The sequence below is a fragment of the Callospermophilus lateralis genome, chromosome 3 (assembly GCF_048772815.1).
Source record: "Callospermophilus lateralis isolate mCalLat2 chromosome 3, mCalLat2.hap1, whole genome shotgun sequence".
NCBI lineage: Eukaryota > Metazoa > Chordata > Mammalia > Rodentia > Sciuridae > Callospermophilus > Callospermophilus lateralis.
In genome coordinates this window covers 117,081,628-117,106,265 of record NC_135307.1, presented here as the reverse complement: position 1 = coordinate 117,106,265, position 24,638 = coordinate 117,081,628, and the positions used below count along the sequence as shown (strand labels likewise).

The 24,638-nt window shown below is 40.9% G+C and overlaps 1 protein-coding gene across 3 annotated transcripts in view; it reads right to left on the bottom strand.

Moving 5' to 3' along the window:
• Positions 1-24,379, bottom strand: part of Arid3b (AT-rich interaction domain 3B) — a 48,270-nt gene extending 23,891 nt beyond the window's left edge. For all 3 annotated transcript variants that reach the window (XR_013090666.2, XM_076848695.2, XM_076848696.2), the window contains exons 1-2: positions 24,294-24,379; positions 20,915-21,554 (exon numbers count right to left, since the gene is read on the bottom strand). Coding sequence is in view for 2 of the 3 variants with exons in the window: in XM_076848695.2 (XP_076704810.2) it covers positions 20,915-21,478 (564 nt within the window). In the remaining variant the exon portion in view is untranslated. The remainder of the gene's footprint in view (positions 1-20,914; positions 21,555-24,293) is intronic.
• Between the last annotated feature and the right edge of the window lie 259 nt (positions 24,380-24,638).

Here is a 24,638-nt window from a genome sequence, read left to right as displayed (position 1 = left end):
ACCCTAAAATCTGCTGAGCTACAGGTGTGAAGATACTCATACTAGTTTCCTACACAATGCTCCCAGTGGAGATAAAGGGCTAAAGGGAGCAGGGTAAAGACCTAGAAGTTGTGGTCTCTCCATCAAGCCTCACATTGGAAGCCCTAAGCCTAGTGATAAAAAATGCCTTAGTGATATGAGGGTCACCATAGCCTGAGACTGTTCCCAAAGTACAGACTGGTGACTCTTGGGCACAGTTCATTTTCATTAGGAAAATAATGAAAAACCTAAGCTTAATTACTTGATTAGGTTAAACCAACACCATTCAACTGAACAGAAGAGAGAGTAAACACGCCTTTGTTTATGCTCTTTAAATTTGCTTCTTACCTTTAAATCAGCCAGGTAACTCTTTCTCCTCGAATCAGGCACCTCTTCTGCAAGAGTGCCTCCCTTTATCCCCAGCTGCACTAAGGACCCTAGGAGCAGTCTCTGTCTATTGCTAGTTTAGAATTTAACAGTACTTTGGAATTATCTGTCATCCCCACCAGAAGGAAAGCTCCTTGAGAGCAAAGGCATCTTATTTATCTTTGTACCCCAGCACACATCACATTGTCTGGCACATAATTAACTGATTATTTGAGCCAACTAAATGCCTCTTCAAAAAATATATAAATGCACATTCCATATGGTACAGTCACAATGTCTCTGTGCTGGTGGTGAGTATGAAATCTGTATAATTTTGCTACTTACTCTTGACCCATTGCACAATGGAGGGTCCAATGGGTGTGACTGGATGCCCTGACCCTGTTACATGCTCTCCTTTGTCTCCTAGTTCCACAGACACATGCAAAAACATCACCCACCTAGCTGGGGTATGTTTGTGGTAGAGGAGGGTCTTAGGACAGGTTTCTTGGGAGCACATTCTTTGGACTGCATGTGGATCTAGTTCTGTCAAAAAATGAGAGCCTGACTAGATTTCAGTTTACCCCTGCTCTCCCTTTAATCAAGCTAGCCTGAAAGCAGGAGGCATCAATCATTTATATCTGGAGGCCATACTTGTTTTTTTTCTACTCAAAGGGGGCTCTGAGATGCAAAGCCATTTCCCAATAGCAACAATTCAGCACAGGGTAAAGTAAATCTAACAAAGAAGCGACACCCTGTCAGTTGAAATGAAACAGGCTACCCCAAATTGTTTCCCTGCTTATCTATTAAAAGATGTGTGTAAGGAAGTGCTTGGTAAATGCTATCATACCAGGCACTCATCAGATCCTGAAGTAGACATTGTTAGAACTGTTCCTACAACAACTTCAGCTCAGAGAACCCAATAACCAAGCTGGAGAAACACTAGCTTGATTTTTTTTTTTTAAACCTCAACTCCACATTGTAATTACAGCCACCAGAAATATAGTGTCATCTGGTGGTAACTAGTACAATGAATAATCAAGATGAATTATGCCTGTCAGGTCAGCAAAACCAGACAGTTACATTCCCACTTTCAAAGGATGCAGTAGGTCGCTCTAATGCCCAGTGATTTTGTTTGAGCCAGTAATTCCTGCTGGAAAGTCAATTATCCCAGGAGCCCCCATTGGCTGAAAGACATTTAATGGGGGATCATTGCTGCTTCTGTTATGTCAGCTGTTTACAGTGGCAGCTCAATTCCCAACCCTCTATAGCCAGAGATCTGAGGCCTACGTTATTCATAAGAGAATTCTTTCTCTATAGGTCACTAAGAGATGAAAACTCCAGTTTTTTTGCTAATTACTGTAACTTGCAGACATGCTGAAGGCTCATTCAGAAACTATTTAACACTCAGTTGGATGGTGAGGACAGAATCCACAAGCTAGAAATCTCAGACAGGGCTCTCTCAGCAGGACAGGAGTGTGAGAACAAGCATGCCAATGTGAGCACCATGGAACTACGTGTGAAAATAAACACCCAAGTGTGAGCTCAGCTCCAGAGACAGAGAAGAATGTTTTGGTACAGTGGGGGCTGGGGCCCGGCCAGGCCTCCATTCCAGCTCTTGCCCAAACTGGAAAGAATCTGAGCATCAGATATAGCTGAGAAATCTGCTTTGTAAAAGAATTTTAGCCTAAAAGGCTTTCAACTCAGTGACTAGAGGACAGAAACACTGACCAGAAGAGGACAAAAATGAGACACCAAACTCTTTGAGTAATGCCACTATTTAAGCTGTTCCATAGAAAGGAACTGTCAGTTACTACTGAAAGAAAATGCAAGGAAAACAGATGACTCAGCGTGGGCATGTTTTCTTTAGTCTAATTCCAAGTCAATGATGGCCGTTAATTTAAAATATTCAGTTGGGGCTGATGGAGAAATGTCTAATGTGCAGTGATGCCTCTGTCTTGAGGTAGTTAAACTTTGATCCTGCTTCACAGGATTTTTCTGGCTTAGGTGAGAGTAATTCCTGAACCCTGTCCACCAGGCAGATTCAATGCTTTTCAGTTCAAGTTCTGGTTATTTGTACCCTTATGTCTTCACTCTTAAAGCATCTATGGGTATCTCCTGTCTCCAGCACACAAAAAGCACTGACATAAATGCTAAAAGACAGACATGGGCTCTCCTAGGACCATCAACCTCATAACTCCTCTGTCTCCACTCGTCCCTCCCTTCCCAATGGCAAGATTATAAGCTTAACCAGTAATTCTCTTGGTTCTCTGATCAACTGCCATAAAAACATGGCTTACTTATGCAATTCAAGTTTATGTACAAGAAGTTTCTTAGACTATCAATGAGCTATGGGTGTAACAAACTAGAAAGTTGCCAACACCAAAATAATTTTTCTAGGATGCTGAGTATTGGCTGACAGAGACTACAGAGGTGGAAGAAAACAGGAAATGGTGGAAGCAGGAGAAGTGTGGAGACACACATGCAAAAAGAGCTCAACCCTTTCGGGTTCACAAGGGATCCACAGAGAGAGCATTTCAGATGAAGGGCTGCTGCATGGAAGTATACCCTGCTGAAGAACAGGTTCTGTTACCCCATCAGCAGCAGACCACAGTATTAAATAGCCCAGAAATGTGTGTGGGAAGTCAGCAGTAGCCAGAGTGGTCACTTATTGCCATTTACAGCCTCTTCTACTTTAGAACTCTTTAAACATCTTTGATCTCACCAGGAGCTCACAGGAAACTGACAGTTTGCTCTCAAATACCCATCCAACACCAGATTTGGCTTCTACACCCACAATGGCCTATTTTCCCCAAGGAGTGTTTTGCCTGTAAATCCCTCCAAAATGGTAGTGAAAGCAGGGGGAGGAAGGAAAAGGAAGATAGTATTTGTGTGCTTTTTGTGTTTTAAGGGCTGGACCAGGAGCCTGAGAAGCTTTTTCTTACTTAATTCTACAATGTATACAGGATTATTTAAGAGTCGGGGAAAAATTGGCTCAATGCATTCAAGCAACTAGCCCAAAGCCTCAGAACTTCCAAGTAGCAGCAACAGGATTCACACCTAGGTCTCACTTCGTAGCATCCTGCAGCCTCATGGGTTGAAAGAGTATTGGAACACAGTCTGGTTGGAGAGATCAAGAAGGGAGGAAAAAAAGAGGAAAAATGTGGAAATAAAATCCTCTGTCCACAGAATGCCCAAATCACAGCCTTGGGTGGCTCTCATCAATGAGAGGTTCTTTTAATCCTTGATTCATCTCATTAGTGTCTTTTGGGTATTTCAACCAAATGAAATAATACAACATGTGCTCTGAGAATTATCTGGGAGAAGTGAAATAAGAATTTACCCCTACCTCCAAAACAATCCATATATCCAGTGTAGGATGAGCTCCTATATTCCCTCAGGGAATATGAGATAGAGGGGAGGGCAGAGAAGGGGTGAGAGAGGGAAAGGGATGGAGACAAAGAAACTGACAGGCAGACAAGGAGACTACACTTCTGAGGGAACCAGAGAAAAATGGCACCCAGCATCCTATCAAGTACATATAAGGTTTTAAAAACAACAAACCCTAAATCTAACTAATCTAACTGCTACTCAAAATAAAACAGTGCTTCTAGTCTAACATCTCAATCTTAAAAGAAAATGAAGAGATTCACTACATTTGAAAAATCTAAAAGTTGCCTGTGGAAGAGAATCTGCTCCCCCACCTCCTATCCCCTAAAGCAAAACGAGGCAGACTGGGCAGAAGTTGCCAGGGGGAAGGTTCCAAGCCTACAGGTGAAGGCCTCTTCTTAACAATTAGAACTGCCTAGTAATGGAGTGAGCCTTCTCAGGAGGTGAGCAGCTTCCTGTCTCTAGATGATCATCTGTCTGGGATGTCACAGTGTGGAATCCAACACGAAACGGGGTTGGGCAAGATGATCTCTAGGGGCCGTTTCTGCCCTGAGAAGCAAAGATCTGATGACAAATTTATTCAATACAGATTTCCTGAGAACCCACCTAGGAATAGTACTGTGCAAGCTGCTGAGGAGAGTACCCCATCCTCAAAAATATAGGTTCCACCACTGGAAGTTTTACCCTGAGTTAGAAAAAACAAGCACATCTATAGCATTTAATAATGCAAAGCAACAAGTATCAAAACAGAAAGTGCCTGAGTGGTGGAAGAAAATGCTGGATGCTCAGAGGTGGAGGTTAAGCTGGCCTTGAAGAATGGGCTGAGGGGAGGTTTATAGTTTAAATGAGTATGGAGTAGGAGATAATCGAGGCATGTTTTGGCAGGGAGGATGTAAGGACAGCAAGTCTGAATAGTTAAGGTGGAAATAGTCTGTGAAATGCCTTGAATACCAGGAGGAAATTTAAACTCTGAACTGTGAACCAGTGGGAAGGCAGAGGATGTTTTCTGAACACAAAAGCAAATGATTAAAATTAATGTTCTGGATGTTTTTAACAACTCTTTAATGTTGAAATAAATATAAAACACACACACAAATGCACACAGATACCTAGTTGGACTGGAATTGTGGGTCTTTCACTTTTTTCACTGATTCATTCATGTACAAACTTTTTTTGGGGGAAGTGTTAGGGGGATTAGGGATTGAACTCAGGGGCCCTTAACCACTGAGCCACATGACCACCCCTTTTTATTATTTTTTAAAATACTTTTTTAGTTGTTAATGGACCTTTATTTTATTCATTTATTTATATGCAGTGCTGAGAATTGAACCCAGGGCCTCACACATGTGAGGCAAATGCTCTACCACTGAGCCATGACCCCAGCCTGTATTTTTTAATTTTAACATTTTTTTTTTTTTAGTTAGAGATGGACACAATACTTTTATTTTATTTATTTATTTTTATGTGGTGCTGAGGATCAAACTTAGTGCCTCACACAAGTGAGACGAGCACTCTACCACTGAGCCACAACCGTTGCCCCTTATTTTTTATTTTGAGACAAGTTCTTGCTAAGTTAATTAGGGCCCTGCTAAGTTGTTGAGGCTGCTCTTGAACTTGCAATTCCCTGCCTCAGCCTCACAAATCACTAGGATTACAGGCATGTGCCACTGTGTCCAGTCATGTATAAACATTTGATCACTTAGGATATATTAGATACTGTGAAAGGTTCTGAGGGGAATAAAACAAGACAGATCAGAGTCTCTGACTTCATGGAGCTTATAGTCTAATGCGGGCGTGGGGGGAGACTATTAAAAAACCAATTATGTAGCTTGGGAGGCTGAGACAGGAGGATCATAAGTTCAAAGCCAACCTCAGCAAAAGCAAGGCACTAAGCAACTCACTCAGTGAGATCCTCTCTCTAAATAAAATAGAAAGTAGGGCTGGGGATGTGACTCAGTGGTCCAGTGCCCCTGAGTTCAATCCCCAGTACCCACCCCCCAAAATAAATAAATAAATAAATTATGGCAGTTGGGGATATAAAACTCAGTAGTAGGACAGCTGCTTAGAACTTGCACAAGGTCCTGGGTTTACTCCCAGCATCACAAAACAAAACACACAAACACACACACACTCACACACACATACACACACACAGTGTGTGTATCACAAAACCCAACAAAACAAAAATTATGTTTGTGCTATTTTTTAAAAATTTGTTATTCTTTTTAGATTTGACTTTGACTCCTCTGTTAAAACCTACCAATTTTTCTCCCCAGTCTTCAACAAAGATTTGCATTTGAATGTCACCGAAAGAAAGGATGGAATAATTATAGAAATAACTCCTTCACAATACTTAGTCTCAGATAAGAGACTAGTCTGTTTCTTCATTTAATAAAATGTGTTTTAATCCCTCTGCAGTGATTTACAATGTCAATGTATTGCTTTTATAAACAGCACTGAAGACTTGAGAAAAAGCCAGTGCTGAACTGGGTGGCTGTGCCCACACTGAGAAGTTGGGTTTTGAGAGAGAACCAAGAACAAATGACTGTCATAAGAGGCAGCCAAGTCAGGGAATCAATTGGATTTGGGTTAAAGGGATGAAAAAGAGAGAGAAGGGTGACTCTGAATTCCTACAGTGAACAAAACATATTCCTATGCAAACAGAAGCTGGGCAAGGGATCAAGCAGGAAGCCTCAGAGCACTAATGAAAACAGACCACTGCCTAAGGGACGGGGTAACAAAATCCAAGTCAGGAAAAAACCAGGTTAAGGTAACTAGTAGCAGCAGAAGCAAAAGACTTATTGCCAATCTTCTGTTGTAGAGAATGCAAATTCTCCTGGTCCAAGGCTACCTTGGGCCTTTCTTTTTACTGAGACTCAGGGGTGGAGGGGACCCAGGGGAGGAAGAGATCCAACCAGACCAGGCCTTAAGATCTCAGGAGCCAGCACTGCATTCCTTAGAGCTGTACCTCCCCAGAGACAGGAGCCTGACTTTAAAAGCAATTAAGTATCTAGGCTATTTTAGGATTACTCCTTGACCACCTGGAATATCTTATTAAAGGCACAGCTCAGATGTCCAAAGCAATTTTAGTTCCCATTCCTCACTCCTCCCCAAGGCTAAAGTTAACCCTTTCCTTAGGGTTAAGTACAGGGCTAAGCTACCAATTCTTCACTTGGGTTCCCCACACTCTGAAACCTCTAAGAAATAATCCTATCCTTAAACACCACTGAGCACACTGATAACTTAAAATGGAGATTCTTGAGTGTTCTCTGAAGACACAGAGTGATAATGTGTTTCCTTTCTTTGTACTCTCTATAATCTGATAGATATGAAGCCCAAAGCCAAGGATTCAGGTAAATTTCTAGGAACTGAACGTCAAAGTATTCATTAGCAAAATCACCAGACTTCCAAGTGGCTGATCACAGGCTCCCAGATATCAATTTATTGCTCTGAAATACAGACTGTAATAAAGTGTTTGGCCTGAATGTGGAGGTGGTTGTTAGGGATTAAAATAAATAAATAAATAAACTACCTTATCTTTTGCTAGATCTGTAGCTCTGTAAACATAATATATGTGCTATATTTGTGACTACTTTGGTTGGTGACATTGTAATATTAATAGTCCAATTCCTAGATTTGGTAGGAAGAAAAGAAAAAAACATTCTTTGCCTTCTCACTGGTTTCAACTGATTCCAGGAGGTAATGAGACATGAGGGTAATGGGCAGGATTACAGAAGAATCCTAAAGGAGAGGAGAGCCCCCAGGAAGTAAAACAGATACTGTTATAAGCAACACTGTTGGACTACAAAACCTTCCAGATAAGATCAGGATTACTGCTCTTAACTAAATCACTCAGGCCTTGGAAGCACTGGAGTTATAATTATCAGATGCACACCTTCCGCTGTCAGGTAACTTTAGGAGGAACCAGAAAGAGCCTGCCTACCTCCTACTAGCAACAGAGATCAATTCAAATTCCGTGGCTCGGAAAAAGAGCTAAGGGACACTTTACTGATGAAGTATGAGAAAGGGGGTAGGGTTGGGGAATGGGGAGTTACCTTCCATTTAGGCACAGAATCACTCCACTAGGCAATCAGACTGCTAAAATGAGGTGTTTTTACAAAAGGAGGGAGAAAAATTAAAATGCAACACTGGTGAAGAGGATACCCTGATACCAAGGGGTGAAATGGCCAGATCAAGTTCAAATCTGAGAACCACAGAGTCCTACCTCCTTTTCTCTGTGCCTACTAAGAGAGCCCCTCATCTAGGTGTCACAGCAGGAAAACAGATCTGAAGAGGTTAGAGAAACTGGCCCAAATCACTGCAAAATACAAAACTATTTTTCAAGTTATACAATTTAAATGTATAGGAAATTTTAAAATTTTTATTGGAGAACTTAACCCAGAGGTGCTTCACCACTGAGCTACATTCCAGCCATTTTTTATTTTGAGACAGGGTCTTGTTAGTTGCTTAGGGCCTTACAAAGTTGCTGAGGCTGGCCTCAAACCTGCAATACGTCTGCCTCAGGTTCCCAAGTCACTGGTACTATAGGTGTGTGCCACCATGCCTGGACCATATACAAACTTTCAGAACTTCCTCTCGGGTACGTACTCAGCCTACACTTCCCTCCCAGGTTATTATGGTGTAAGCATTCCTGTTTTGATAGTGGCTGTCCCTGTGCTGCCTGCCACTTTTCCAGGCTGATTCTTTCACACAGAAACAGTCACTGACTCCCCTATGAAGCTCATGTACCCAGCACAGGCATGACAGATGGTGGGCTCAAATAAGTATTGTTACCCAAAGAACAAGGTAACAGTAATAAACTTAGGAGAAATGAATATAAGCTAACTGATGAATCAGGGGAGGGAGGAATCAGAACACATTTAAAAGAAGATGGACTTCAAGTCCTAAATTACGGGAACTTAGAAAGCAATATAATTCATTTCCTAAAGAGATTTTTTGGGGGTACTGGGGACTGAACCCAGGGGTGCTCTACCACTGAGCCACATCCTCAGCCCTTTTCTATTTTTTATTTTGAGACAGGTCTTGCTAAGTTGTCTAGGGCTTCACTAAGTTGCTGAGGCTGGTTTAGAATTTGTAATCCTCCTGCCTCAGCCTCCCGAGTTGCTGGGATTACAGGCTTGTGTCACCATGTCCAGGTCCCCTAAAGAGAGTTTTAATTTTAAGGCCTAGGTGGCCTTAAAAAGAGGCTGATCATTCATATAACAAAATTAGCAAAGCTTCCAAGAGTGATAGGCGCCATTCTGGTGTTTTATGTACATGAACATAACATTCCCATTTTTGAGATAAGAAAGCCAAAGCAAAAGGAAGTTGAATGGTAGAGCATGGTGGGCACACCTGAAATCCCAGTAACTTGGGAGGCTGAGGCAGGAGAATAGCCAAGTTCAAGGCCAGCCTCAACAATTTAGAGAGGCCCTAAACAACTTAGCATAACCCAGTCTCAAAAAATGAATAGGAATTGGGTGTGGTGGCACACATCTGTAATCCTAGCTGCTCAGGAGTCTAAGACAAGAGGATCACGAGTTCAAAGCCAGCCTCAGCAATGGTGAGGTGCTAAGCAACTCAGTGAGACCCTGTCTTGGGATGTAGCTTGGGATGTGGCTTAGTGGTTGAGTGTCCGAGTTCAATCCCTAGTACATTCCAAAAAATAAAAATAAAAAAATAAAAAGGGCTGGGGATGTAGTTCTGTGGTAAAGCACCCCTTGTTAAATTCCCAGTACTAAAAAGAAAAAGAAAACAAACAAACAAACAAAAAACCAGGAAGTTGAATGACTTGAAGAAGGTTATAAGTGACCAGATGGTATAGTTTACAATCAACTGCAGTGCAGTTTAAATTCCTGATTGTAACTGCTTCACTTTTTCAGTCTCCTCCTGATCTTGTAATTCTATTCTAAGGAAATAAGTATAAATTTAGTAGAATTCTATTTATAAGGGCAAAGATATCAAAAAAGCCTAAACGTCTGATGTTAAGAGAACAGGCAACACACAAAGGCACTAATATATAATAGAATGTTATGCAACCATTAAAAATAGCATTTATTTTTAAGTTGTCAGTGAATATTTATTTATTTATTTATTTATATGCAGTGCTGAGAATCGAACCCAGTGCCTCACACACACTAGGCAAGCGCTCTACCACTGAGCTACAACTCCAGACCCCCAAAATAGCATTGTTTGTTTTTTTAAAAATCTAATCCCTATATAACTACAGATCAAATTAAAAGAAAGAAAATATTCAAAAACACAAAGACAACAGCCTATGCAAGAATAAGAAATGGTCAAAAGCTGAAAGCATGCAATTTATAAAACAGATATTAGAAAAAGACATATAAACATATGAAAAGACAGTAAAAACAGAAGAACTGGCTGGATATGGTGGCACAGGCCTGTAATCCTAACTATTAGTTAAAGGAGGAAGATTCAAAGTTCCAAGCCAGCCTGTGTGACTTAGTGAGGCCCAGGGTTCAATCCCCAGTATCGCCTAAAGAAAAAGGAAAAAAACAAAACAAGACAAAAAAACTGATAGCAACTACCATTGTCAAGGGTTTGGGGAAACATATTACTATTTGTAGCAAAATAAATCAATATATTTTGAGGGTGATCTAGCAGTAAATATTGTATATACTATAAAGTTAATATGTATACATACCTAATACTCCTAATTCAACCCCCAAAATAACCTATCCCACTGTAGAAATGCATATACCAATGCATAGAATTACACAGTATATACAAAAAAAATCTGTATTCATACTAAATACACACAAAGCACAAGTACACTCATGCTCACATTCTGTGACTACACACTTAGGTAAACACACAGAAACAGCCCTATAAGTGACTCACTCCTAATTTTGCGCACCTCTGGAGAAGATGGGATAGGAAGACACATATAGGCAATGTAATGCTGAAAAAATTTTTAAACTATATATTTGTACTCTGAATTTTTCTATATTGTTTTGGCTTTTCATGAATGCCTAACTCATATTACTACTGTAATTTTGAGATAATTATAAAAACTCAAATAAGGGCTGGAAATGTAGTTCAGTGGTAGAGTTCTTTTTAGCATGTTTGAGGCCCTGGGTTCAATCCCTGTGTTTCAAAAAAAAAAAAAAAAAACTAGATAAAATTTAAGAGTCTCCATGTCTTACACTTATTCCTAAACATGAAAACAACAAAAGAAAACAAGGTCCATAGTGTCAGAAACAAAAAGGAAGAAATCAGTGAGCAAGCACCAAAGCTGAAGGGCTCAAGTAAGAATTGCACTCCTCAGCTCAGGGCTGAGGAGTGGAGTTGGTATCACATAAACACTCCCATCTCAGAAGAGGAGTCCAGGTTGCAAGTCTCCCGTATGTCAGGAACCAGAACTGAAATAACTATATTAAAGTCAGAGAACTTGAAACACTTAACTCCATTATCACCTCAGAAAAACTGCCCACTAGCCCAGAGAAGCATTAAGGAACTTTGCCATCTACTAGGGGATTTATGGGAAAAAAGTGTCCACAGAAACTCATGCTTTCATTAGGCATAGATGATGTGGACTTCAAATTCACATTAGCCAAACCAATGCAACTAGCTAAGCTATATCTGAGCCCCAGAAGAAAGGAAAAATTCCCCTTACAAGTACTTCCACAGAAACAAATCCCCACTCAAAATGAGAAAAACAAACTACCACAAGATAAAATAAACCATTATACAGGAGACTAATATGATAAAGGGAGATTCTGCACCCCAAGAATTAAGAAAAAATAATAGACTAATCTAAAAGCATCTTTCAAACAGTCATGTTTACAAGAATGGTCAAACACTGATCCTTGATGAAAGAAGGCAGGGTCAAGGACGCATACTTTGTTGCCTTTTGTGTATTTAAAATTTTCACAATAAAAAATTTTAGCAAATTTCACAACAATGCCCGAAGAGCTAAAGAATAGAAATCACAAAAGTTAAAAATGCCTGAAGAGCTAAAGAATAGAAATCACAAGGTAAGAACAGACAAAATTTTAAATACCAAAAAATTTTTATAAATAAACACAATAATTGAGATAAAAATTTAAAGATTAGTGAAATAGAGCAGATAGAAATGAAGAGGGAATTAGAAATTGGAAAACTGAATGTGAATGCAGAATGCCATAAAAGACAAAGTTAGTTAAAAAAAAAAAAAAATATCTAGAAGACTTCATGAGAAGTTTCCACTACTCCTATTAGAACATTGGTCCAAAAAATTAAAAAAATAATGGCCAAGTGGGGGATAGAGAGGGAACACTATGACAACACACAAATAAGGTTGAAAGAGCACACAAAGACACAAGTAAAAGAAAATGTTGGTAGAAAAGGAAAAAAAAAAAAGCCCCAAGTGGAATAAATAAACGTAAGTAAATAAAGCTGCAGATATAGCTCAATGGCAAAATGTCTCTGGGTATAATATCCAGCACCCCACTTCCCTGGGCAAAAAAGAGTAATCAACACATGTAGCCTGAGCTAATTGGGAGGCTGAGGCAGGAAGACTGTTATTGCTTAAGACCAGGAATGGGAGACTGTTGAGAGCCACAGCCAAAGAGGCCCCAGCAAACTTCCAGCTGCCAGCTGTATTATTTCTTACAACTCCATGTGAATCTACAATTATTTCAATAAAATTTCATTTATTTATTTATTTTTTTGATACCAGGGATTGAACTCAGGGGCATTCAACCACTGAGCCACATCCCCAGTCCTATTTTGTATTTTATTTAGAGACAGGGTCTCACTGAGTTGCTTAGCACCTCACCATTGCTGAGGCTAGCTTTGAACTCTTGATTCTCTTGTCTCAGCCTCCCAAGGATTACAGGCATGTACCACCGTGCCGGCTTCAATAAAATTTCAACTAAAGAAAAAAAGAATGTGGTCAAAATCCAAAAAAATAACACCATTTAAGGCTGGTGAGGAAATGGGAAAAGTGGGTACTGGTATATTTACTGCTGGTGGGAATGCAAAATTATACAGCCACTTTGAGAGTGTGGCTGTTTCTTACAAAGCTGAAAATATCCTTACCGTACTATCCAGCAATTGCATTTTTTAGAATTTACTCAAACTGAAACCTATGTCCACAGAGAAATATGCATATGAACATTAATATCAGCTTTATTTATAAACTGCCAAAATTTGGAAGCAAGCAAGACATCCTTCAATAGGTGAGTGGATAAACAAACTATGGTACATCCAGACAATGGAATATTATTCAATGCTGAAATCAGCTATCAAGCCATAAAAAGACATGGAAAAATGTTAAATGCATATTACTAGATGAAAAAAACAAATCTGAAAAAGCTACATACTAAATGATTCCAACCATACAACGTTCTGGAAAGAACAAAACCATGAAGACAGTAGAAGGATCAGTGGTTGTCAGGGATTAGTGGGAAGACAGGGATAAATAGATAGAGCACAGAAGATTTTTAGAGAAGTAAAGCTACTCGGTATGACACCATAATGGTGTATACAAATCATTACACACTTGTCAAAATCCACAGATTGTACAATAAGAGTGCACCTTACTGTAAACTATGGACTCTGAATGATAATAATGGATCAATATAGGCTTATCAATTGTAACAAATGTACCCTCTGGCACAGCATTTGAAGGTGTGCATGTGTGGAGGAGGGCGGTATATGGGAAACCACAGTATCTTCTGCTCAATTTTGCTATGAACCTAAAAAAATAAAGTCTTGTTTTTTTAAAAATATGAATGAAGCAATTCACATGAAAAAGTAAAGTAAATGAAAATGGAAGAAATAAATATTTATTGAATGCTTACAATGTAACATTACTATACAATAATAAGCAAATCAAATGGTGTCATTGTTCTCTTGGAGCTTACCATCTAGTTTAGGAACTAACCAACCAACCACACCAATGTAAAACAATAACATTCGATGATAGCATATAAAGGGAGAACCTGATCTACACTGAGAGTGATGACAATGCCTCTGAGGAAGTAACCCATAAAGGTATTCTAGCATATGCAAAAGTGAAGGTGGTTGAAACACAGTGATAGGTCAGGAGATTGTCAAAGGTAAGGCTAGAGAAGTAGGGAGGGCCAGATCATAAAGATTTGGGATTTTAAAATTACAGTGTGGGACATCATACTTGGAGGGCATTAAAGGAGTGACATTTTTTGATTTGTTTTTTAGATCACTCTAGCTATTGTGTACAGAATGGATTAGAATCAGGGGACACAGAAACCTGCTGAGAGCTGCAACAGTAGGAAAGTGGCTTGGATTGGGTAGGTTATGCTGGAGAAGAAAAGAAGTAGCAAGATTCTAGATATCCAGATAATTGATGGTGATGACCAAACACAAGGAGTGACAAAGTAGGAGATAAGAAAGAGTCAACTCCAAGGTTTTTGGTATACTTGACTAAATGAATAAAAATGCCATTTACTGAGAAGGAAAATAAAGAAGGAAATAATGTGGAGGAGGTTAGAAATCAAGAATTTAGTTTTACAAGCATTAAACTTAAGATGTAAGTAAAATATCTAAATGGAAATGCCAAGCAGGTAGCTGGGAATATAGGCACTGAGCTGAGACTAGAAATGTGAGCAAAAATTATATACTGGAGTCACTGACTTGTAGACAGTATTTAAAGCCACATAAGTAAAAGATGCAGGGCATACGGAGAAGAGTACTTAGTCTTGAACTCTGGGGAACTTAAGTTTTAGAAGCCAGATAGAAGAGAAAGCATAAGAGATAAGTAAAATAAGCAGAAAGATGCCAATGTTTCAAAGAGGAAGTGGTCTACTGTATTCAACATGCTGAGAAATCAAAAGAATATGGGCAGTCTTGGGTAAGCAACATGATGGTCATTAGAAACCCAAACAATTTAAGGGACAGGGTCCAGATTGAGTAGGCCGAGAAGTGAGCAGGAGGTGACAAAATAGAACTGTGGAATACAAATAATTCTTTGGAGAAGCTTTGATGCGGGGAAGGGGGAGGTAACAATATAGAAAAACCTGAGGGAGAGGTGTAGTAGAAGAAAAATTCTTTAAACTTGATCTCTCATTTCCTTTATAGTAACTGAATGAGGGAGATTTTAAGACTAAAGAAGAATCTAAATTTTTTTTTTTTTTTTTTTTTAGTTTGGGAGCTAGATAACTGTTAATGTGGAGAAGGCGTCAGAAGAGCATGAGTCCAAAGGTCAGGAAATGGAGAGGTTCACTGATGAACAAGTCCCTGAAAATCTAGAGAGGATGAGCTCTAGGACATGCATGGAGGGATTAGTCTCTGGAAAGAGGGAGAAGAACCGAGTTTTAGTCAGTGATCATGTACTTATAAGGATTTAATATCTATAAAGCTTACTTCTACCTAAAGAAAAAATATGCACGTATCCCTATTCTTTTTTTTAACTTTTTAAATTTATTTTTTAGTTTGTAATTGGACAACACCTTTATTTCACTTGTTTTTTTTTTTTTTGTATGTGGTGCTGAGGATTGAACCCAGGATTTTGCACGTGCGAGGGGAGCGCTCTACCGCTGAGCCACAAACCCCAGCCCACGTATCCCTATTCTAATATGGAAAGCAGCATCTTCAAAAGTGCAATCCTGAAAGGTTTCATAGAACTCTAGAACACTTGAGTTTGGCCACAACTCCAGAAAACTTAAAGAAGGAGTTGTTTTAGAGTACTGTCTAGGATTTGTGGAGCATCTTATCTACAAAGGTTATAAAGACTAAAAAAAATATAGCTTTAAAAAGTATTTACACATTAATGACAATTCAACCTGATCTTTATTGTATAGTGTATACATTTTACACAAATATTTCAAACCATTTTTCTTCCATGTTTGTAATATCTTAAAATAGATTCCTGAGGATGGTGGGAGAGAATTATCATGCTCTGGAATAAATGGATGCACAGGTTGAAAGAGGAAGGATAGAAGGTTAGGATCTTTGTCCAAAGTACTTGTCCAGCAATCAAGTGGTAGAGCTAATATCTAAATCTACCTTCTGTGTCTCTCAAACCAATTTTGAGTCAATTATTAAATCTGTTACTAAGTAACAAGTTTGCCAAGTAACTGTACCTTAATCTTTTGGGGTTAATGACTAGAAGGGCAACCAAGCTCTCTCACAAATCACCACAGTCATGGAATGCTGGGCTGGAAGAACCCTGCTTAGAGCCAAGTAAGAGATCTCAAGTTCTAGGTCCTAGGCCTCTCCCAGGTGACAGTCTGTTAACTCAGATGACTTCAGGAGACACCTAACTCAACACATACATTGAAAAATAGGAAAAAAAAAATCAAGGATGCTAAAGCCCTCAGTTACTAAGACTGAAGCACAAAGGAGCTAAGTCTAGAGCACTGTCTATGAAAAGCATAGCATACGATTTTCTTTCCAGTGACACAATACAGACAAGAATTTCTCAACCTAGATGTTTTGTACTGGGTAATTCTTTTCTTTGTTGTGGGGAACTGTCCTGTGTGCTGTATCTCTGGCCTCTATCCACTAGATGATAGTAGCACATCTGCCAACACCTCTGTCACAGAAACCAAAAATGTCTCCTGTCATTGCCAAATGTATCCTGGGGGAAGAAAGGGAGGACCACCTCCAAATGAGAACTATTGATCTAGACAGACTCTACTGTGATTATAGAAGCCAAGGGCATGTAAGACAGCCTTACAAAAAGTGAGGAAAGTCTACAATTTTTTTTTAAAGGCAATATTTTACATAATTTTTACAAAAAGTCCCAAATATTCTAGTCATGCAGTATGTACCAAGAAAAGGAGGCCTAGCCCAAAGACCCACATTTTACTTACAGGAATAGATTCTGGAAAACCAGACAGTTACAACATTTAGGAGAAAAAGGCAGACACATCTTTGTCCACTAACTGCTCAGCAGGACGTCATCTCTCACAGTAAAACAAGACTGATTTTGAAGTAGTTAATAAAATTTTTATTTTTAGGGAAAATCAATTATTTTGGGGAAAAAAAGACAAAATTTCCTCGTCATTTTCCCTGTCTCCCAGTGCCCATCTAACATGGTTCTTTGAGTCTGCCATGAAGCTTCCTCTGCTTCAGTCCTGCACAGATGCTGCTCCAATGAATTCAAAGAAAGCCTACACAGCTGTCATGAGTGGAGAGTGCGCCAAACAACTTCCACGTGTTCAGAATTAATCACATCATTAATGCACGTGATTAGCAAGCTTTAGGAAGTGTTAGGAATTCTTTAATTGCAAGTTTTCTGAAATTAGACTCTTGATCCTAGAAGACAACTGAGGCAAAACCTTGTAAAATATCCAAGAAGAGAAGGAGAGGGCCTACATTATTGAGTAATGACTTGTAGTGTTTTGCACTGAGTTATGCAAAGTCACACACAATAACCAAGTGACTGCCAAAGTATGCAGAAATTCAGACATATATACTCTGGCTCCCACAGGCCATCAAGTCATCGCTCATCTTCCTATTTTGTGGAAAGGAGTCTATGCTTTTCTGGAAACCCAGCTCTACTAACAGGCTCAAGACAGACAAAGACTATATTGCCTGAACGACCTCTATCCAGAACAACAGAAGACCACCCCTAAAAGGCCAACAACAGCCCTCTCTCCATTGGCTATGTGATTTCCTCTGAGAGAAGAAACACTCAGTTCTTTGTTGTCTTGTTTTATAATTATTTACTCTGCCCACAGAAATCTGACTGGTTTTAGGATGCTGGGCTAGGTGGTATTATTCATTTTCCACACGCTCTTGTGTCAGAATACTATATTCATAATGATCTAGATCTTCAGAAACAAACATTTTCTAAGAGTTTATTCAATTCAAAGAGAACTCATAAAATAGTTTTGACTTTACATATTCTAAGAAAGGGATTTCAGAAACAATGGATAATCTATGGCACCCTTAAGTTTTCTAGTTTTGCTCTTTGCTTGGCAGGTACCTCTCCCACTCTCAACATCCCCTTCCTACACCCACACCCATACCCACACCCATATTCACCAAAGCTTCCAAAATAGATTAATCTTGTTGATTTGCCAAGCTATGCTATGATGTTAATTTAAGGCGGGGGGGGGGGGGGACAACACTTAACTTTTTTACTTTAGTGAGTGAAACAAAACTAACACCTACATCATAGCCAGACGTGGTCATGCATGCCTGAAATCCCTATGATTCTGAAGGCTGAGGCAGAAGGACCTCAAGTTAGAGTCCAGCCTAGGCAACTAAGACCCTGTCTCAAAATAAAAAGGGCTGGAGAATATAGCTTAGAGGTAAAGCGCCTCTGAGGTCTATTCCCTGTACTGCAACAAATAAACATCTATCTATTAGAAATATCTACACCATAGCACAGACTGGAGATTTGGCTTTAGCTGATCCTGGACAAAGTAATTTACTCCAATCCACCTTGAGGTTTCCCAGTACCATCACACCAGCTCCCTGGAAAGACATGACTTACCTCAAGGAGCACAGCCCTGGCACAAAGAAGCCTTCTGTACAAATTTGTTGTTTAAAAGAACAAAATGGACACTGTAACACATAAAGCCTTTCAATTGCTGGAGCAAGGGCAGCCCTATTTATGCTCTCTAGAAGTTAATTACATTAAAAAAAAAAAAAAAGACTAGACAATAAACAGCTAGTCTCATAGTTTCCACGGTTTCTATAGGACCTACTCAAGGATAGATTTTTAGTCTTCCTTATAAAACACAACAAAAAAAACCTTAATCCCCAAGCACATTACTTCTTTAAAAGCAAGTTTAGGGCTGGGATTGTGGCTCAGTGGTAGAGCGCTCATCTAGTATGTACGAGGCCCTGGGTTCCATCCTCAACACCACATAAAAATAAATAAACCAAATATTGAGTCCAACTACTTCTAAAAAGTAAGTAAATAAATAAATAAAACACACAAACGCACACACACACACACACACACATATATTAAAACAAGTTTTAGACAAAGAATACAAACCAAACCCATTTTGAAAAAATAAAATCCATAAGAGGAATAGGAGATGCTCATCTAAGATTTTAAGTCACTGTCCACTCAATGCCCCCCCTGACCCTGTTCCTGATTTTCAAGTTCAGGGGGCAGGGATTAGGCCTCAGCTAGTCCAACATTTATAAAAACATTTTGGCAGGTGCTCTACCAGGCAGTCTATAATTAGTAACTGTGCTTCAGACACCTAAATGAACTCAAAGGGTTTCAAATGCCAACAGCCAGCCCCCAAGAGTGCTGAGTTCTATAGCCGCGCAGTGGCTGCCGTCCAGGACTTGAGGCAGGCTGCCTTGCCATGGCACACACGTGTGCACACACACAAGCCAGTTCTGAAGAGTCGCTTTTTTCAAAGCTCTAATGGCTTGACCTCAACACCTGCTGCACTTCCTGAAGACAGACAGGCTCTGGAGCTCCACTTGTTCCTCGCACGCGGCTGCACTTTCTAGGAACGACCGCACACACGCAGAGGCTGGCCAGCTGCCAAGGCGGGGGCAGCCCAGCCGCCTAGAGCCTGAACTTTCCCAGTGCTGTCAGGGCGGGATCCTATGAGCTGACTCAGCGGCCAGCATGGAACTCTGCCAACCGTACAGCAGTGCGGGGCTGCCGGCAACTCACAGATGTTTTGCTAAAGCAAAGCAATCAGCCAGGAGGCGGGTCTGGGCTGGCAGCCAGGGTGCTGCTGTCGTGGAAGTTGGGATTCTGATTCTAGTCCTAGCTCTACTGCTATCTCCCTGGGTCATGTGAGGGAAACCCTTTGTACATCTCAGTACTTTCTCTGGTTCAGAGGCCTGTCAGTGTAGATGCAGGAAGAAGATGGCACTGTTTGCATAAGACAGCTTCTGGAGCATTACTAGCCACCATGTGCTTGGCACTGCACAGATATTCACATGGACTAGCTCATTAATCCTCAAAGTATCCTTGCGAGGCACCTTCATTACTTTTATTCCACAGATGATTAGACACAGGCTTAGAGCAATTCAAGTGTGCTACCAAAAGACCACAAAGGAAGATACAGGAAAAAAAAAAAAAAAAAGGATTTGAGCCTATTTCTCATTCTAGAATCTACTGCACACTGTTGTTGTAAAATTTAGGTCAACTGCACAGGGCTCCTTGATCCAAAGATGCTTGATTTTTCAGGTTCCAAAGGACCTTTCTTACATTTCTCAGTTGTCCTGTGTTAACCCATGGCTCTTCACAAGTAATTTCTAAACAGCACCATTTGGAACACATGAAGAGCATGTGCACATTCTATATTCTGAGTATCCAGGTACTAATGGCTTTATCATGAACTCCCAACCTAAACTATCTCATTGTTTGAGTGAGAATATACTACATTGTACATCATAAAGAAAAAAAATTAAAATTAAAAGACTTGGAATAAGAATACAAATTCCAATTCCATAGGCTTCACTCATTAGGACTCCAGTCTGTCTTTTAAAAAAGTTTCCCAACCGACTCTGACATTTAGAAGTCATTTCAGCCATGTTTAGAAGTTTTCCTTGGCTATAAAGGGAATTTTGAGGTCCACCCTTCTCTCTTTCTAAGCAGATGTTATAAGGGTGAAATGAAATCATGTCTATAAGCCTCTTTACTAGGAAACATACACAGTACAAGAGCTTCTTGTCGGCTCTGTTCAGCTATAAGACAACAAATCTCCCTTAAAGAGTATGATCCTGGGTTAGCCTGGAAATAAGAAGTTCTTGGGCAAGATTGTTCTTTTACGTTACTATTGGAAAAATTCCAGTGTCATGCATCTCACATTTTTAGATGCATCCTCAACACACCAACACAGTTGCAATCTCATTCTTCCTTCAAAAAAAAAAGATTATACTGATATTCTTTCAGGTCAAACTTGGAACAATCTACATCGAGTTACTGATACAGTCTATAGGTTTATTCAAGAAAGCAAATATTAATTTCTGTATGTAGGGTGGGTGGTGGTGGTATTGGTAATTAAACCTGGAGCCTCAGGCATACTAAATACATTACCATTAAGCTATACCCCAAGCCCAAGAAAACAAATATTAAGTGAAAAAAAAAAGTTCAGTCTGTTTATGGTGTGGTTCAGTGAAATGGGGTGAGCAGACCCAGATTGGCGTAGCACCAGACCATCCAATACTCTTTCTAGCTAGCCTTTAGGAAGAATAAATGGCTTCCTATAGCGGAAAGACTGACCTGCTTAAGCTGCTCATCCAGATTCCAGCTTGGCTGTCCAGTTGTGGAGACAGAAGGTGGGGCCTTGGAAGCATCTTTGGTATGGTCTTCTTTAGCTTGTTGTCCGTGTGGTGGGAGCCCTGGTGCTGGAAGCAGACTGGACATGGGTGCTACTCTGGGGTCTTGGCGAGTTGCTTTCTGCACATGAAAATATTTGGAAGCAGCCTGGGCCCCCCTTTCAGCCACCTCTGCAACATCCTCATCCTCATCCTCATCTTCTAAACCACCTTCTTCTTCCTCAGGCTCTGAGTTCACAGTGCTCCGTTCAAAAACTCGGGCCACTGGTGTGGCTGGTGGAACTCTGGCTAAGGGACCCAGAGCAGGGCTGCCAGAAGGTCTCCCAGGTGTGGCAGAAAGATGAGTTGGCTGTGTAACTAGTTTTTGGGCATACAGGAACTGGGCTTCTCTCATCTGCTGTCCCTGTTTCTCTCTGGCATCCATTTGCAAAGGAGCTAGATGTGGCTGCTTCTGCTGCTGCTGCTGCTGCTGCTGCTGCTGCTGCTGCTGCTGCTGCAGTGGCTCCATTACTGCTTCAAGCTTCGACCACAGATTGGCATGGCTCTAAACCCAAGCATAGCCCAGCAGGCACACTGGGTTTATACTTTATGTGATTAACCAAAACCACAGAGAAGGAGGGGGGGAAAAAAAAAAACCTATGTAAAACAGATATAAAACGCTTTCTTTTCTCCAATAAAGAGCCATAAGTTCTGAACACTAAACATAAACTTAGTGCTTCTAAACCTGATTTTCAATGAGTATTTGGGTTTTGAGGGGTGGGTAGGGAAAGGTGTGAAGAGGAACAGGATCTAAGAGGGGAAATGGGGTGAATTTCAATAGTGGTATACTATTGAGGGTTTTATTTTTATTTAAAAAATGTTTTTGTAGTTGTAGATGGACAAAATGCCTTTATTTCTATTGTTTATTTTTATGTGGTGCTGAGGATAGAACATGCATGCTAGGCAAGTGCTCTACCATTGAGCTACAGCCCCAGACCTTACTGAGGGTTTTCAAAGAAGCAATTCAGATGGTATTTAAGCTGCTAGCATCTGTGTTCTGATCTCTCTCCCTCTACATTCTCAAACATTAATCTGTTTATTACTGAAAAGGTAAATGGGTTTGTACTAAACAGGAATATGAAAACCACAATAATAGAGGGGGGGAAAAAGAAGGCCTGCTAGCAAATTGCTTATATTCCCAGGCCCACTGAACAAAGATATTACCATTCAAGTTGACACAGGCAGACAGAATGCATCCTCTTAACAGAAGAAGCAAAACCAAGCAAACTGCTCTTGGGTTTTAAACTTTGCAAATTTCCCAGATCAAATTGCCAGCCTGCTTGCCGAGTGTACTGAGGCAGGCAAACTGGACATTATAGCCTCAGAAAGAATCCAATTTCAACAACATGAAAGAAAGAAACACGCAAGGAGGCAAGAGTCTCAAATTGCAATCCTTGCTCAAAAACAAACAGGGAGAATTCCTCTGGAGATTTTAAAGTTAATTAATTTGAAACAGGTATCAATATTATCTAAACAAGGTAATGCGGCTTCTTTTTTATAAATGGCCAAGTAAATCTCCTCACATCCCCTTTCTTTATGGTTAATTTCTATTATGATATTTATTCTACAACGAATACAAAAAGAAAAGGCTCTCAGGCCAAAAGCATTGTGGGGGCAGGTTTATCTGCATTCTTACCAGTCTCCAAACACATACCCCTTTCACACCCTTTCCACCTCTACCCCCACCCTCCTCTCCAGACTCCTCACTTGAGTTGTTTTCTCAGCAAGTCTCTATAACTGAATTACTATGCAGGAGCAAATTTTAGGGTGAACAGGACTTGAAGCATGGTGTACAATTTTGTCATCACAAGAAAGAAGCTGCACTGTACAGGTTGGGACTTGATGCTTGCATTGTTTCAGTGTTTTGGGATTGGGTTTGAAAGACAAAAAAAAAAAAAAAAAAGAGAAAAGTAAATGTCTTTAGCATATTTAAAAATTCACAGGGAAGTAACTGCATCCCTAGCAATAAAAATGGTTTGGATTAAGTTTTTTAAATAGGTTAGAGTAAAAAAAGTACAAACTTCAAACCTAGGCAAAAAACCAGAGATTAAAAATTCTCATTTTCTCTGCATCTTAGAAGCACAGGTTGTGCTTTTTGTAATCTGTAAGATTCAAATTCCAATTTGCCCCTCACTGTCTCTACTTCCTCTCCTGGCACTTTTAGAAAGTCTGAGTTTGAGATATGTCCAAAGCAATATTTTCATTCCGCTTTAGCTCTTCTTAGAGTATCAAAAGGAATGAAAAAATTTAAACCCACAATAAATCCAATTGGCAAAATGTTTATTTATTTATTTATTTTTTCCTGTACTGGGCATTGAACCTAGGACCTTGCACACACTAGACACTGAGCTACATCCCTAGCCCAGAAATGTTCATTTAAAGTTAAAAAAAAAAAATCTTGGGTCAAAGAAAATTAAAGAATAAAGTAAATGATTTGGTAGTCATTAAAACATGTCCTGTAATCATTAAAATCAGTCACAATCGAAATAATTTTTCAACCAAGTCCTGTCAGTCACTGAACAACTGCTTCTTGTCTTGTGGCACCATGTTCTCTATGCTGTCCCCAGCAGAGGGGGAGGTGTCCCACAGCTACTTCAGTAAGTCTGAGATGACTCAGTTCTACAACTCAATATACACATTCTCCCCGCCAAGAGCCCATCTTCCCCCAGCCCCTAAGTAGCCAGTGATCCAAACAATACCACCTGCCTACATTTGGAGAACTTAGTCTCAGAAATCTAAACCACTCCATCCCCTCACACAGGTCCTCCCCTATTTCCCCTAAAGTTCAGGGACCACTAAGCCAGGCAAAACCGACAGCTTGCGCCTTTGAGTCTGACCTTGCTGACCATTCCTTTACCTTCGCTGCCAGACCCACTGGCCCCGGGCCCCTCCAATCTCCCCTCCCAGGTCACTCCAATGGCCCCCCTTCCATTCTTTGTGCCCCCAACCCACCCAGCCCTATCACTTTTACCTCTACTAAGCTCTCTCAGCCAATTCATTGGTTCTTCTCGGATCGCCCCGACCCCACCTATCTTCGCCCTCTCGGTTCCCAGGGGCCCCCTTACCCTTTTCTTTCCCTTTATCTTAAATCACGCCTATGGGCACAGGACGCCCCGGGGCTCCTCCCCAGGGCTCTCACTTTTCCTCAGCGGTCCCCGCGCTCCGACGGCCCGCGCCTTCGTGTCTCCCCTACACACCTGCCTCCCCTCCCACCTCGGTCACCTCCACCTGCCACAGCCCCCATGCCCGCGGCGGCTAAAAGAACTAGGACCCGCTCAGCGTACCTGTGCGGGGCGCTCCCGGTCCGCCGCGGCAAAGGAGCCGCTCAATGCCCAGCGCGGCAGCTGCGTCTCCTACTCTCCGCAGCCGGGGGCCACAGCCGGGGCGGGGCCCGCACCGGAAGCGGCGCCGCGGGGCCGGGCAGCCGGCCGGGGGGGCGGGGGAGGGGCGGGGAAGGGTGGGGCCCACGGGCTGGGGCGGGGCTTGAGGCCGGAAGCGGCTAAAAAGGGAACAAGGAGGGGGTATCGGGCGAGGCGGAAGTGACTCTAGGGACTGCTCGGCCCGCCTGTGTAGTCAGGGGAAGCAAGTTGAAGCGGGCGGAAGCTTCAGCCAATAGGAAAGCACTGACA